We start from the raw sequence: 14,784 nt of genomic DNA, 5'->3' as shown, positions 1-14,784 counted from the left end.
ACTTGAACCCTAGTGTCCGTTTTCGGAGAACTTTAGCCAAAAATAGCAGATCTACAAGCTCACAACGCCTCGCAGCGCGAGGCGTTGTGAGCTTGTAGATCGGCTATTTTTTGCTAAAAAGGGAAAAAGAGCATACTAAGTAGAGAGTGAAAGGTCAAGTTTATTAAGTATTGATGCAAGTGGTTAAATATCTGAAAACACAAATTGACATGAATCCAAAATACACTTTTGTGCTGTCAAACGATAAAACTATATGGAATCTATGAACAGGTTGTGGGGGTCCCTGTTTCATCTCTCTCTCGACTAAGGGGTCCTTGGCCTGAAAATGTTGAAGACCCCTGAACTAGAGTTTAAGTGGTTAATGGCAAACCTTTGAACACTAAAAGGCTGCATATGCCAATCATGGAATCGTAACGGCATCCAAATTCAACTTGAAGGGGGGGAAAACAAGACTGTTCAGGCTCAGGTAGGTACAAAGGTGAGTTGCAGAAGCTTGGATGGAAATATGATCCCTGGCAAAACACCCCCACCTTACTGCTTTATAAGAGTACCTGACCTGCACGCGCAGCCAGAAGCAAGGAAAGAGCTACAATCAATATTCTCTTGGAAAATTACAGGTGAGTGGAATCAGAAGACTAAATAGGCAAGTGTGTTTTTGGCTTCAGGTGCGCTCAACAAATATGAACTTCAGAGAACATGGATAATTACAAAAATGTTATTGTGCTATTTATATTTATGCTTTTCCATGAGATATAGAATCAAAACACGGCATCATCATAAATCAAACGATGGGATTTGTTGCATATAATTTAAGCCTGAAAGGGAGCGTTGTAAGACATTAGACTAAATATTTTTGCTGACCTAAACATCGACCTAAACAACACAGATTGACAGACAGACACATGTTTTACGGTTTGCTGCTAACAGCTACCACTGACGGGTTCAGAAGAAAAAAATCTATACTTAAAAAAAGTAAATAATAAATAACTAACTGTCAGAGGGTAAAGGTTTGACACTTGAAAGGGCTGGCGTGGGAGTAGCAATGAAATTCCCTCCAATTGATAAGACTTATGGTTTGTACTGTTATCAATTAATTCTGTCTTGCATTTTTCCACGTCTCTAGGCAGGACCATGAGGATCAACGTGCTATTCTTCCTACTCATGCTGGCATGTCTCTATGTAACATCGGCACAAGGTAAATGACTATATAAATACCATGACTCAGCCTATGTGGCATACAAACTGAAGCATGGCACACAAGGCAAAGCTGAAATTAGGTCATTGAAATGGACGGAACATGAGAAGATATGGCCTCACAATGTATGGCTTTTTTGATAACAAATGATTCCTGGCTTGTTTATGTTATTAGACTACACTGACTGTATTCTCAAGGCATACAGAGTTTTGCAAATATCTTGTTATCATTTGACTCAGTCATTTTTTATTTAGTTTTACTCATATTTTAGTCATCTGAAAAGTTTTAGTCTGAAAATAATAAGATTTATTTGACTAAATATACAGTTGATTTAGTACCAAAAAAATATTTTGGCGGGCCTTGATGGTGTCCTAATGGCTGATTTTAAACTTGGTTGCATGCTGAAAATAGTCGATCTACAAGCTCACAACGCTTCACAGCGTGACGTGTAGTGGGCTTGAAGATGTGCTATTTCAGAGCGCAACACCGCAACACTGGGACGAATCTAGGCATAGGCAAATGCCCTGTCTGCCCCACCAAACATGATGGCATGCAAAACTTTAACATTTCAACAATATTAAACTATTTGAAATGTTATGCTACAACTATAGGTAGATGGAGATAAACTGATAATATATTAGAGAGAGATAGATAGGTGGACCTGTTGTTTGTATTGCGTGTAATAGGTATAAGTGTGCCAAAATGCTTAGTTTTCTATGCATTTCGGGCGTTTTAGGGGTTTGTCCCCCCATTTCTTCCGCCCATGCCGCTACGCGGAATGGGCTGGAGGTGACTCCCCTATCATTTCTTCCTGCCCCACCTAGTGCTAAAGGCTAGATCCGGCCCTGCCGCAACTCTTCTCCACTTGTACCTCCCTAACATTTTACTTTAATATAGTTTTTATTTGTTGACAAAAGTGTCAATATATTTAGTCTTAGTTTCAGTCATCATAGCTTAGTTTTTATTTAGTTTTTTGTCAGTGAAAAAAGGTAGTCGACGGACATCTTTCATTTAGTCGACGGAATCAACAATGTTATAGATACTGTCTGTAACGGTACTGCATGTTTGGTCCTCAGGTTCCTATGAGGACTGTTGTCTAAAGTATGTGAAAGATGTCAAGAGAGGCCTGCAAGCCAGGGTGGTGAAGTACAGGAGGCAAATAGCAGATGGAAGCTGCAACATCCCTGCTATTGTGTAAATATATAATCTTATATAAAACAGAAGAATACATGTATATATAGAAGATAAAACATTTTGTTGTCTAGTTCATAAAATGAAAATCAATCATTTCCATCATTTGAAATCATTCTTTAGGTTCACAATGAGGAAGGGGCGCAATTTCTGCGCAAACCCAGACGCAAAGTGGGTCAACGAACTGATGAAGAAGATTGACATGCAGAGGTTTCACAAGAAAAAGGTAATGACAACAATGGAGTGACTTCTGTCTTTTAACGATTGCATTTAAATGAAAAACTGTGGTTAAAATGGATGCTTTTTGTTTATACAGCCCCATCACCCAAGGCCAAAGAAAGCCTGAAGGACGTCGCCTGCGACAATAGTTCCTAATATTGACTGAGTTCACCCTTGGCTGAGTCTTGTTGTAAATCAATACGACATTTATGGTGCCTCGCCCTTTGCTATTTGAGGGATATGGCCATGAACATCTCTCTGCATTACTTCTGCTTTCAGTTGTGTAACGTTGCTGGTCAAAGGCTTTCTCTGGACACAGCATGGATCGATGTGTAATGAAAGTGTGGGGTGCAAATATTATAGGCTGTTCCAAATGCGACTTTTTGTGTAAATGGTTGCAGGGAAAGCACTAGGCAATTTAATCATTGGTGATAGACTGTGAAAGAATGATCTCTAAAGATCATCTTTGTTGCGGGATCATCTGTAGTCTATCATTGCTTCTTAGAAGTGACCAAAGACTTGCTTCCCAACAAACATGCAATTGCAGAATATACGTACAGTAAGTGACTTGGTAAAGAGGATATAAAAGGAGGATATGGAACCTGAAGCTGTCTTGTTATTTATAGAAGCACAAAACCTCCAAGGCACTCTACGTAAAAATGTATTGACTATAGCCTTGTCAATAAAGGCTTTTGAAAATATTTTGGACTCTAACCTCCTTACAGTAGAATGCCTTGGAAGATCTTTGTTTCTGAAAATGTGTCTCCTGTTTCCCACTGAGAAAACCAGTGTGATTTTTACTTACAGTCTTGTTATTTTCTTTGTGTATAGTATTGTATCCTTCTTTGGTTTATATACCGTTCATGCCATGGAAATAATAAAGTAAGATAATAAAGCCAGAAAAGGATAATGGTGGAAAAGTTCCCTCTGTGAAGTTATCTCTTTATGTTTTACACATCACAATGAAATATCTACAGGTATTTACATGTGCATATATACACATACAGTATATACTGTATATGCATACAATTATTATTACAATTCAATCATGTTTTTTTTTATTTCCAATCTTTCCCTCCGTGTAGTTTAATAGCTGAATGCTAGCTTTACTGTCTTTCAAATAATGTCTCGTGCCAGAAGCTATTGGCACAGGCAGTGCATAACCCAATATACAGGTCAGTGTTACTCCAATGGTTATTTAAGAATTGTCAGTATTATTGCTTCTAAATGAATAAAAAACAAGCACTTGTGTTTAAAGGCATACTACGGTATGTTATTTTGTGCTGTGTGCGTGTGTTTACCTAACAAAACAATATACTGAGTATAGTTTAGTCTTTAACGCAGTGGTTTTCAACCTATTTCACATCAAGGTCCGTTATTCATTTGGCATTTGAACCACAGACCACCATTTGATGAGGTTTAGCCTCTCAGACCCAAAACGTTGAATATTTTGTCCATTATCTGGCTAGCCATCGTCAAAGAAAAGGTCCTTTTCATTAGAAGTTTGTTCTTGAGAGATTAGTATTGATGTGGTACCAATAAAAGAGATAACGGATATGTTGATCAAAATAACAATTCTTCTAGATTCTCTAATTGTGTAGACTTCTTGTTTAAAGCAGTGGTTTTCAACCAGTGGTCCTTGAGGGGGTTCCAGGTGGTACCCAGCTAAATGATGGAGATTTGGTAACCAAATGGACCCTTATAGATCTTTAACTCTTGAGAGCATAAAATGAAAACCAAATGGACCCGTCCATTAGGTTTCATTTTACGCTCCCAAGAGTTAATTTAGCTCAGAGAATTCGTTTAACAAATGAGAGCAAAAAGAAACTTTCAACTTTGACCACAACAATCGCTGTGTAAACATGGCAATACTAGTGAACTAAGAAAGTTTCAACATGGAGCAGCTGAAACACTTGTTATCTCGAGCCTCCACCCTTAATACGGTAAATGGGCTTGCCTCAAATGCACTTTATGAGGCTGCCATAAACATAATGGTCAGACACAACCATGTGCTCATACTTTCACTTTAAACAAATGGCCTTTATTCTGTGAAGAAAGAAAATCTGTCCCCATTTAAGAGTTCAAGGAGAATATGATGCAATTCAACAAGTGGATATGTAACTCATAAGCCCTTTGAAGTGTATTTATTTCATGGTTTTTACTATATGATATATTGTCACCTCTTGTGTGCATCAAACTAAAATACAGCAGACTTTGGTAACAGCCAGGCTGACCCTATACTATCCTTATCCAATCTTGATTACGGCAATGTCCTGTTTGGGATAAAAGTCCTGGACTGGCGCCAGTATGTGCGGGAACTGAAAGGCAAGGCTTCTTACCCTCATTCACTTATACTGGCATCCGTTTAAAGGGCAACTAGGCTCATTTTCCTACTTATATTGATCCCAAATGACTGTCCATTGGGTCTTTTAGGCAGAAATGCCCCTGTTGTCCATGCTCACCCCAAAACATGATTTACAAGACTGTGGCGTCTCGTGTTGGACAACCAAGGCATGGACGTGTTAGTATTAGTAATGACAACTTGTAACACATTCATGAAAAATAAAAATCACTTTTGACTGCAAAAAATAGCGATAGGGGCTCCACTCTAAGCTATGAGGGCTGCTGGGTTCTGCTGGGGAAACTGGACAACAGGAGCATTAAAGCCTAATAGACCCCATCAGGACAGTCTTTTGGGATCAATATACTGTAAGTAGGACAATTAGCCTGGATGTTATTTAGGTCACACATCACACACATCACCTATAAATGCCTCCTCCTCACCAACAAATCTCACCACACCTTTGTCCCCCATTAATATCTGACCCCCTCCACCAACACACCTTCTCACGGGCCCTGCAGTTTTCCAACAAAGGTCTCCTCTCCACCTCTGCTTGTTAACTTTCAGTGTGGCAGCCCCCAACTCTCTAAACAACAACATACACACACACACACACACACACACACACACACACACACACACACACACACACACACACACACACACACACACACACACACACACACACACACAAATATTGTGGCTCAGGAGGTAGAGCGGCCGCCTGTTCCCAGTTCGATCCCGGGCTCCCACAGAGTTAGTGTCGAAGTGTTCCTGAGCAAGACACAGGTGCATTGCTTGGTTTACTCCGCCATCGGTGGGTGAATGTAATGCACAATCATTGTAAAGTGCCATAAAAGTGCCTCGGCCAGTCTTGCTGTCCGACCAAACCATTGAATTGAGCCTCTACCTGGACCATCGTAGCAGAACAACTCTGCGCCTCCCATGGATAGCATGCCATGGCCCAAGCCTGACTGATTGATTGATTGATTGAATACTTTATTAACAGTTTGCAAACAGTACAGTACAGTACAGTACAGTGGTACGATTATACAACTGTGCTAAAAGCATAACACAAAAAGCCCTATGGGCTTAGTTGTGACGATGGGGGATTGCTAAGTGTTTGGATTCCTGGCGGTGTCATCAACAGAGAAGATGTACCGCTGGTCATGCTGGGCGGTGGGGAGTTCTGCAGCCCCTGGGGTTATTAGCGGAGAGGCGTGCTTCTCAGGATTATCTCTACAGTGCACCCCACGGTTACACATACAAAATAAATGAAAACACATGACGTAACACGTAAATTTCCTTTGAAACACATTCCCATTTTAAACAATAGTTCAGATTAACAGAGACCTTGCAACACAGGATGAATGCAAATCATATTTATGGACATTATCTGAGTAGTAAATCATAAGGAAACACTTTGGCACGGGCCACAGTGCAGGGTGAGTGTCGAAGCAGGTCCTGCCTGATGGAAGACAGGGGGCTCTGAATCTGGAGTCCCACCTTCCCCTGAAGGTGGGACCAACCCTGGTAGCGTCTGCTGCTTGGGTGGTGTGTTGGCGGGGGTGGAGGCCGGGGGACCTGATCGGAGAAGCACAAGTGAGACAGGGAAAGAAAGGATGAGGAAGAGTCCATTTAAGGAGTGATTATGATCAAACAAAAGACCGAACCAAACTGGGAGGTCTCTTCCAGCTTCTAGCTACAAATGCTAAAATACTAGACATAATAGTACGACAGGTTTGGGACAGTAAAGCTAGCACCGACTGCATTGGAAAACCTAGTCTATAGTAGCTCTGACTGCAACGATTTCATCAATCAGTTCTCAGTAATGGTGAGAAATATATATATATACCTACAGTATATTCCAGAACACAAATTCATTTTAGATAATGTCCAAGTTAAGTGGCCAGAAATCATATGGCCTGATATAAATGTAAATTTCATAGAGAAGCTCAGTGTTTATCCGGATCGCTTGATGAAATTAACTCATGAACGTCACCGTTCTTATACTCTGTCTGCAGCAGTTATGGGTTAGGCCATTGGTTCTCATTGGTTCCTGGTTCCATTTTTACATATATTATACAGTTTATTCACACATGGGGCCCTAACTTGCGCACCACCTTATCCCTTAAGCGCCATTCCCACCGGGCATGATAAAGATAACGATATGACGTTATAGTTATCACATCAATTATGTTGACGTTATCGTTTTGGTGTGGACTGCAGATGCATCCACTTGAGTTGAGAACGAAATTTTAAAAGTTATCTTTATCGTGTGCAGTGCGAATGACACTTTACGCATACCCTTTTTAGCCATTTATTTTGAAAGACATTTAAAAAATAGTGAAAATATCAAATCGACACGTTGTGAGCTTGTAGATTTTCTAAATAGTAAAAAACACCAGAAACGTTTAGGCATAAGGGGTAAGGCAAGATAGGGCCCTTGAATACAAAGCACCACAATAGGTGGTTTTATCAAAATATGTTTTAACTAGTATTACGGGGGCCTGCCCTGCGATGTCAGGGGGCCTGCCCTGGGATGTCATTGCACTGCCTGTGCCCCTGGAAGCAGTGCTCATCACATTACCTATAAAGGTATCAGTGCAATGATTTAGAGCCTACAGTTCCCGTATCTGATCTGACACCATGCTGCGTAGCCTCAGAGTTTTACATGTTCATTCACATTGTTCTGTCGTAACTAGAAGTTATTCTTTTTCATCTTTGCAGGCACAGGCAGGAAACAACTGGGGCATGCCTGTACTGTTAATGAAAAACAAAATAGGAAAAAAATCTACCTGTAGCTCACCAACATGCTGACGTTTAGACACTGATGGAGACTGATGAGGACTTGCAAAGCTCCAGTGACCATATTCACAGATCCTCTTTTGTTGCATTTGTGACACCCATGCACGAGTGCACACACACACAAACGCACGCACGCACGCACGCACACTCTCTCACACACACACACACACACACACACACATGCATGTGCTTGCGCAACAACGTTTCTCAGACATGTTTAGAAATAAGAAATGTCAGGGAAATCTGTTTGCAGGGTTCATCGCCAAGGTGGCTTGTGGTGGACATTTTTGCCACGAACATACAAAAGACAATAATATTACAAGAAACACATAAACTCACAAATAAAAATAATTTGAAGTGTCATATCCACAAGTTTCCCATGGAGCCAGCTTACTGGGGAAAAGGGTGTGTGCTAACAAAGATTATAACGGTGTGTCAAAAAAGAAAATCTAGAATTTGACACCGACAAAACCAAGTCTTGCCATAGACACATTTGTCTGTGTACGGACATGTTGATGACCCCTGTTTATTTGGTTAAAAGAGTATTTAAACCCCTGCCCCCTGCATGTCTTTTTCCCCCAAGGTGGGCCCGGACCACAGGTTGGTAAACACTGGCAGCTAAAAAAGTATTCTAAATCCTAACAGTTTTCTGAAAAACATATGTTTGTGATCAGTGGTGCTCAAAAAGGATCCCCAAAATGATATGTATTTGGTCACGGACCCTCATCTCAAAATATGTTATTCCAGGGACCCCCAGAAGCAAAGATTTGAGTTAAAAGAATTGCTTTAAAAATACATATATTCAAAGATTTGCACATTTTTTTTTCAAGATTTTTCTAATTAGCAGATCTACAAGTTCGCAGCGCGGCACCGAGTGCCGTGCTGTGAGCTATTTTTTTTTAAGTTAAAACATAAAATAATGGTTAAAGGGGTTAAATTCTAGAGTGACATGGATGCGTTCCATGGTCTTAATGGATTAAGCATTATTAAATAATTGCTGAAGGGAATGATTAAATTATAGGTGGTCAAAGTGCTTGAGATAATCTCTCCATACACAAAGATGCCCTGAAGCAAGGCACACCTCAGTAAGCCTACAAATAATCTCTCAAGATGCAGAGCTGATCGTTTTGTTTTTGCCGATTGGTTCCCATATTGGCCTACTTGGAGATGAAAATACTTTTACTGGAACCGCTACGCGTCACAGTTCATAGAACGGTCAGTTAAAAGTCAATAAGGTTAGTCATCAGTTGTAAACTGAACAAATACTTTCTGAACACCTTTTAATCGTCAACATAGGCTGCCAAATATGCTGAAAGGCATTTTGTGACAGCTCAAGTCACCAATTCACAATCCAGACTATTCATCATGGCATTGCAGCCTTAACGTTGATGGGAACTCTAAGTTACTAATGTTGGCCAACAAACATAAGAAAGCACCTTCTTTGAAGGCCAAAGACTCAAGTTACATTTAAAAAAAAAATAGATGGGTTAAGACCTTTTTTTAATCCTGTTGATAGGCCTATCATTACTGAGGAGAGGAATACCGTAAATGATGCTCTCTGTTAAGGCATGCTGTGACGTTACGAATAGTTGGATGGGACACAGGACAAGCGGACTACAGTGGAAAGAAAGTACGAATAATGCCTGCTGCCATACAGTTTTATCACTGCAAGAAAATGTATAGGCCTACTCTTACAGTATTTTGGAAGAATCAAGAGGTGCCCACAGTAATGCTTTGGCTCAAGAGAAGAGAAACTCTGCACTTGGAAATATTTAGATTTATACTTAAGCAATAGTACACTCGAGGGTGTGGGTTATCGTGATTATTGGACCGCCTGTGTTGCCACAGACACAAGGCGAGTGCCTGCAGCGCAGAAGGTCCAATAATCACATAACCCCACCCTCGAGTGCAATATTGCGATTACACAACTGCCCTGCCCTTAAAAAAACACGTCAACTTCATTTCATTGTAATTAAGATATTCTATCCACAACTTTCCAACGTCCCATCGTGCATTGTGCAGAAGGCGAGCAGCATTTCCGGCGTCGCAGCCGAGTGTGATTTACAAGCTCACAACGGTTGCATCTGCGACGCGACGTGAGCTTGTATGTCTGCTGTTAACCGGAAGTGTCCCGCAGATAATGCTACAGTAAAGTCTTGCGGAAACAGGTGGATAGGAATTTGTAAATTTTTAATGCCACATTTAGCTTTTATGTCCTGAACTTTGCATGAAAACAGCTAATGTTGGGAGAGGGGAGTGCTTCAGCTCTTTAGCGACCAGCACAGCTGATATCTTCGTTTGATGAGACCTGTGTGGTAGTGCTCATTATTCACACTAGAGAGCTATTTCAACCAATCATATTGCTTCGTTGGAACTACCAGTTGTATAATCAAAGATAAACTGCATGATTTTGAAAAGATTTGGAAGCCTTACTCTCCTTTCTGAAAGGTTGAAGTAAGTGGGTGACCTGCATTGTGTGTAATATGGGGCAGCACTCCTGCACTTCATTGTAGCGGTTTATTTTATGTGTATGTCTGTTTGTTTTTGAAAATAGGGACGCACTCCACAAGTGTTTGATTTGAAATTGTATATCTTTACCCTGTGCTTCACAGTAAAAATATTTGAAACAGAAAGTAAGAATAATGCCTGATTTAAACAATGTTGCACAACAAAACATAACTCACAACACATTGCAGTGTGATGAATAGTGAACTTGTACTGTAGATCAATTATAATATATTATAATGTTCACTTCACTCTGTGAAGTAAACTGTATAGACATTACTATGAACCTGTGGAACAGAACTTAGCAGTTGAAACATTTGAAAGAAAAATAAGCATTTTAATGAATGGTATTAGAAATGTATTGAAGAGGATGCATACTAGACAGCCAGCAACATCTATAAGCTTAACCTGTTCACATTTATGCTTTCACAGAATATTGCAAAACCCCTGGTGTGGTCTTGTTAGTGGTTATCATACATTTCCACAGTTATCTTTATGCTATCAAAGAAAGAATCTCTGACTCTGAGTCAAAGCTCGTAAAATGTCTGTCTCACTAACTGCTTTGACGTTTTTGAAATATCACTTGGCAGACGCTTTTATTTAAATTTCCTCACAGTGCAATAAGTGCATGATGTTACATTTTTTTGCAATGGTGTCACTGGTCACAGGGGCAATGTGTTCCAAAATGCTACAGGGGATAAAGCGAAGCTTTTCCTTTTATAAGGTCTGCAGAAACATAATCCATAGTATCTTTCCAGCCTGCTGGCTAATGGCCTCTTCTCTTCTGTCTACATGATGATGCAAACCGCAGAAGGCTGCTGCTTCCTCCGGTCAGTAGAAGTCCACCTCCATCTCCTCTGGGAGTGTTTGGGGCTCTGGCTGCTGTAGCCCACAGCCTCCACAGTCCTCCTCTTCTGGATGCGGCGTAAGAGGATCCGGTAGGTGCCAGTGACGGGGCTCCTCAGGTCTGGACGGCTGTTGATGAGGAGATGAACGTTGGTGATGCCCAGCTCCTCCAGTGCCACCTTCACCTCCTGCTCCACCTCGTTGGGGACGTGCGACGGACTGGCCAAGTGTCTAGGAGTGAGGCCGGAGGCGGGGTATGCCCGGGGGTACTCGATGCCCCTCAGCCAACCGCTGGCCATAACCTGTGGCAAACTGAGGCGGTCGGCGGGTGTGGCTCTGAGGATGCCCTGAATAATCTGCCGACACGATTCAGGCACATAGTCGGGGATATAGTAAGAGCCCTGTAGGATGCATGCTTTCAGTTTACTCAGGTCGGTGGCATTGAACGGCAGGCTGGCAGTCACCATGAAGTAAAGCATGATGCCAAGGGCCCAAATATCCGCATAATGAGCGTCAAGGCCTTTCTTTCCGAACAGCTCCGGCGCTGCGTATGGTGCAGAGCCGCAGAAGGTGTTCAGGGCATCACCGGGGCGGCAGGCCGCACTGAAGCCAAAGTCACCCACTTTAATACAATAGGTGGTGGTGTAATAGACATTCTCTGCCTTCAGGTCCCTGTGGACAATGTTGCTATCATGCTGGGGGGGGGGGGAGTACAGAGAGAAGAGAAGGGTTTGAATAAAGTTTTGCTTACATTGGTTCACAAGAGACATGACATACAGGCCTCTGCAGAGACACTTCCATGCTGACTTACCATGTGTTTGACAGCTGACAGCACTTGAGCAAAAACAAGCTTGCTCTCCAGGTCTGACAGGCGCCCCCTGGTGCTGATACGGGAGAACAGCTCTCCTCCGCTGGCATACTCCATCACCAGATAGAGCCGCTTGAAGGTCTCCACCACCTCATACAGACACACAATGTTTGGGTGGGACAGCTTCTCCATGCAGGAGATTTCAGAGGCAAACAGTGCGTGTGCTCTCTTGTCCAGACGCCCCTTGACTAGGATTTTGACTGCCACTCTTTCTGTCCATTTCAACATGAAAGTGACAAGGGAAGGACAGACACAGACAGTGATGAGATAAGAAGATGAAAACATTTTCACTTAGTACTTTCTTTCTTTCTTTCTTTCTTTCTTTCTTTTTAATTTGTTAGTCTTCCTACAGAATATTACCTCAGCATCGTCAGTCAGCCTTTACACAAGCTACATACTATGGAAGCTCAATACACTTCATAGTAGGTGGATTAGTAGGTACTTGGTTGATGAGATTAGCCATTGTCCTCTAGGCATCTGGAATGACCTAGATACTGTAGGAATCCAATGGATTGCAGCGTGATGCTGTAGCCATTGAGCTGACTAAAGAGTGAGTCCATGAGCTGAGGTGTAGAGCCTGTATCTGACATTAATCATAAATGTTAAGGCATGTCTCAGGCAGGAATCAATCAAGCTATGTTAACAAGTACTTCCCCCCTCAAGGACAGGTAAAAGCCACAGTGCGGATGTGGATCACAGTATGGCATTTCAGAAAATCTCCTCAGGTTGAGCTGGATAGATGTTACATTGGGGGGAATGTCCCAGTGCCATTACATAAATAACAATACATAGGCAAAATGAACATGAAGATGAATGTCTTGTCTATGAGTAAATCAAAAAACCCTGCCCTGCCCTACCCTGTCCCCACAAAAGTGTCAATCCTATAACGGTGATGTACAACCCCTGGCAAGCCCTGTAAAGCTTGCATACCTTCCCAGGATTATATATATATACATATATATATATATATATATATATATATATATATATATATATATATATATATATATATTGTGTGTGTGTGTGTGTGTGTGTGTGTGTGTGTGTGTGTGTGTGTGTGTGTGTGTGTGTGTGATGCCTATCATCGTGAACATGAATCACAATAGAAAACTTTGTTTGGCCACAACAACACGCAGAACCATCTTGATGTCTTCCTGCAACATAAGGATATCTTTCCACTGCAGAATGTCCTTGACATCAGTCAACTTGAAGTATTTATAGCAGCACACTTGGGTGAGCACCAGGTATAGCAGAGCTCCAGACCCCTCCATAACCAAAAGGTCACTTCTTCAACTTAAGTCCCTGCAACAATAAATAACCCTCCTGCATGAGTTAGATGAGAGTGCCTGTGTTAAATAGCAAATAAACCCCCTAAAATCAAAGCCTAAAATGTCTCTCACCCTTGGTCAGGTCATGAATCCCAAGCCTGACCTGGGAGAAGTTGCCCGAGCCGATTTGCCCTCTCAGCTGGTAAAGCGCCACCCTCCGTCCAAACAGCAGCTCATTGGTGACCCTCTCTGAGTGCCTCAGGTCGTGGAGGGCCTTCTCAAAAGCAGTCATCTGTTTCCTCTCCTGCTCTGCAGCCAGCTTCAACTCCTTGTTGTTTTCCTCTGCTGTCATATCCACCTTCCCTCTGCCCTCACTTTCCTCTCCCTCCCTTGGGGGCCTGAGGGCAGTGAAGTTTCTTCTTTGTGGTGCCATCTTCTAGACCCTTTCCCTGGGGGAGGGGAGGCATGAACATAACTAGAATGCAAAAGTTGCTGAATTATTTCCTGGTGATGAACGTTGAAACTCATTACTAACTGTGAACCAGGACTGTCAGCATAGTACTGCAACAATATAGTGAGTGTACTCACATAACAGCTTTCCCTTTGTGCTCTTCTGATTCCTCTCATCTCCAATGTTGCTCCCTGCTGTTTGAAATCATATGGCTGGTCTTCTGGGTGCCTAAAAATGAACCTTTATGGTTCATTTTTAGTGTATTTTATACTCCAAATGTCACAGGAAGGATAACGTGACCCTATAGTCACTTCCTTGCATACCACGGTGAATCCAATAAAGCAATTAGGAACTTTGTATAAAAATCACAAACATTTGTATTCATTAGGAATGCTGTGTTCCAGTTCCAGGGCCAAACTAGCCATCCAGATCCTCACTGTCCTCTCTGCAGAGTGCTGTGCTTGGACACAGCTTCTCTTCCAGGGCGTCGGTTCACACACAAGTTCACTCCCTCAGAGTCTCTCCCCACACTAGTGGCTCCTTCCTCCAAGTCTATCTTGTGCCTCTGTAATCCAGCCACTGCACTCAGCTCTGTAATCCCTAAATATGGACTCCTTCCATGAGGACAGGCTTTGTGGAGGCTTGCATAAATCCTCAGACAGCAAACCTACAGTCTATCACCTGGCCCAGGTAGAAGTATAGACACTGATGCGATTTGCTCTCCACAAACTGCTGTCTAGTATAGTCCTAGAACATCATTAAGGCCCAGGGGTGTCCTTTTTTATATTTTCATATTGATATCAGCTCTTTCAGATAGATAATCATAGTTTATCCATCAAATCGATAAACATTATGACATTGTAGCAAACAGCCCTCTGTCACAATATCAGACCTTTAAAAGAAAATAAGATGCTGTGTTATACTGAACATTGACAGACACCTATGCCTCTTTCCCTATCAGAATAAAAACTAAAACAATAGTTACTCTTATTATCACATTATGTTTATCCCTAAACAAAAAAGGGGAATTCTTTGGTAGGAGCCTCCCCTAAATGTGAATTCACACGACCTGGAATGATGGCTTACCAGGCT

General features: G+C 41.8%; 2 protein-coding genes across 2 annotated transcripts; one reads left to right on the top strand and one right to left on the bottom strand.

Moving 5' to 3' along the window:
- Positions 1-1,131: 1,131 nt before the first annotated feature.
- On the top strand, positions 1,132-2,941 carry LOC308285109 (uncharacterized protein; the record flags this gene model as incomplete). Its single annotated transcript, XM_080725827.1, has 4 exons — positions 1,132-1,195; positions 2,272-2,350; positions 2,510-2,612; positions 2,885-2,941. 4 exons carry the CDS (start codon positions 1,132-1,134, stop codon positions 2,939-2,941), a joined length of 303 nt encoding a protein of 100 aa, XP_080581953.1.
- Positions 2,942-6,061: 3,120 nt separating this feature from the next.
- LOC308285107 (serine/threonine-protein kinase NIM1-like) lies at positions 6,062-13,674 on the bottom strand (the record flags this gene model as incomplete). The annotated part of the gene is made up of 5 exons (XM_080725825.1): positions 6,062-6,185; positions 6,367-6,530; positions 11,066-11,800; positions 11,917-12,185; positions 13,374-13,674. 5 exons carry the CDS (start codon positions 13,672-13,674, stop codon positions 6,062-6,064), a joined length of 1,593 nt encoding a protein of 530 aa, XP_080581951.1.
- Between the last annotated feature and the right edge of the window lie 1,110 nt (positions 13,675-14,784).

This window comes from Nannobrachium achirus (genome assembly GCF_963921795.1).
Source record: "Nannobrachium achirus genome assembly, chromosome: 5".
NCBI classification, from domain to species: Eukaryota; Metazoa; Chordata; class Actinopteri; order Myctophiformes; family Myctophidae; genus Nannobrachium; species Nannobrachium achirus.
Note: the sequence above shows the minus strand (reverse complement) of the source record. Positions and strands in the feature narration are given on the sequence as shown.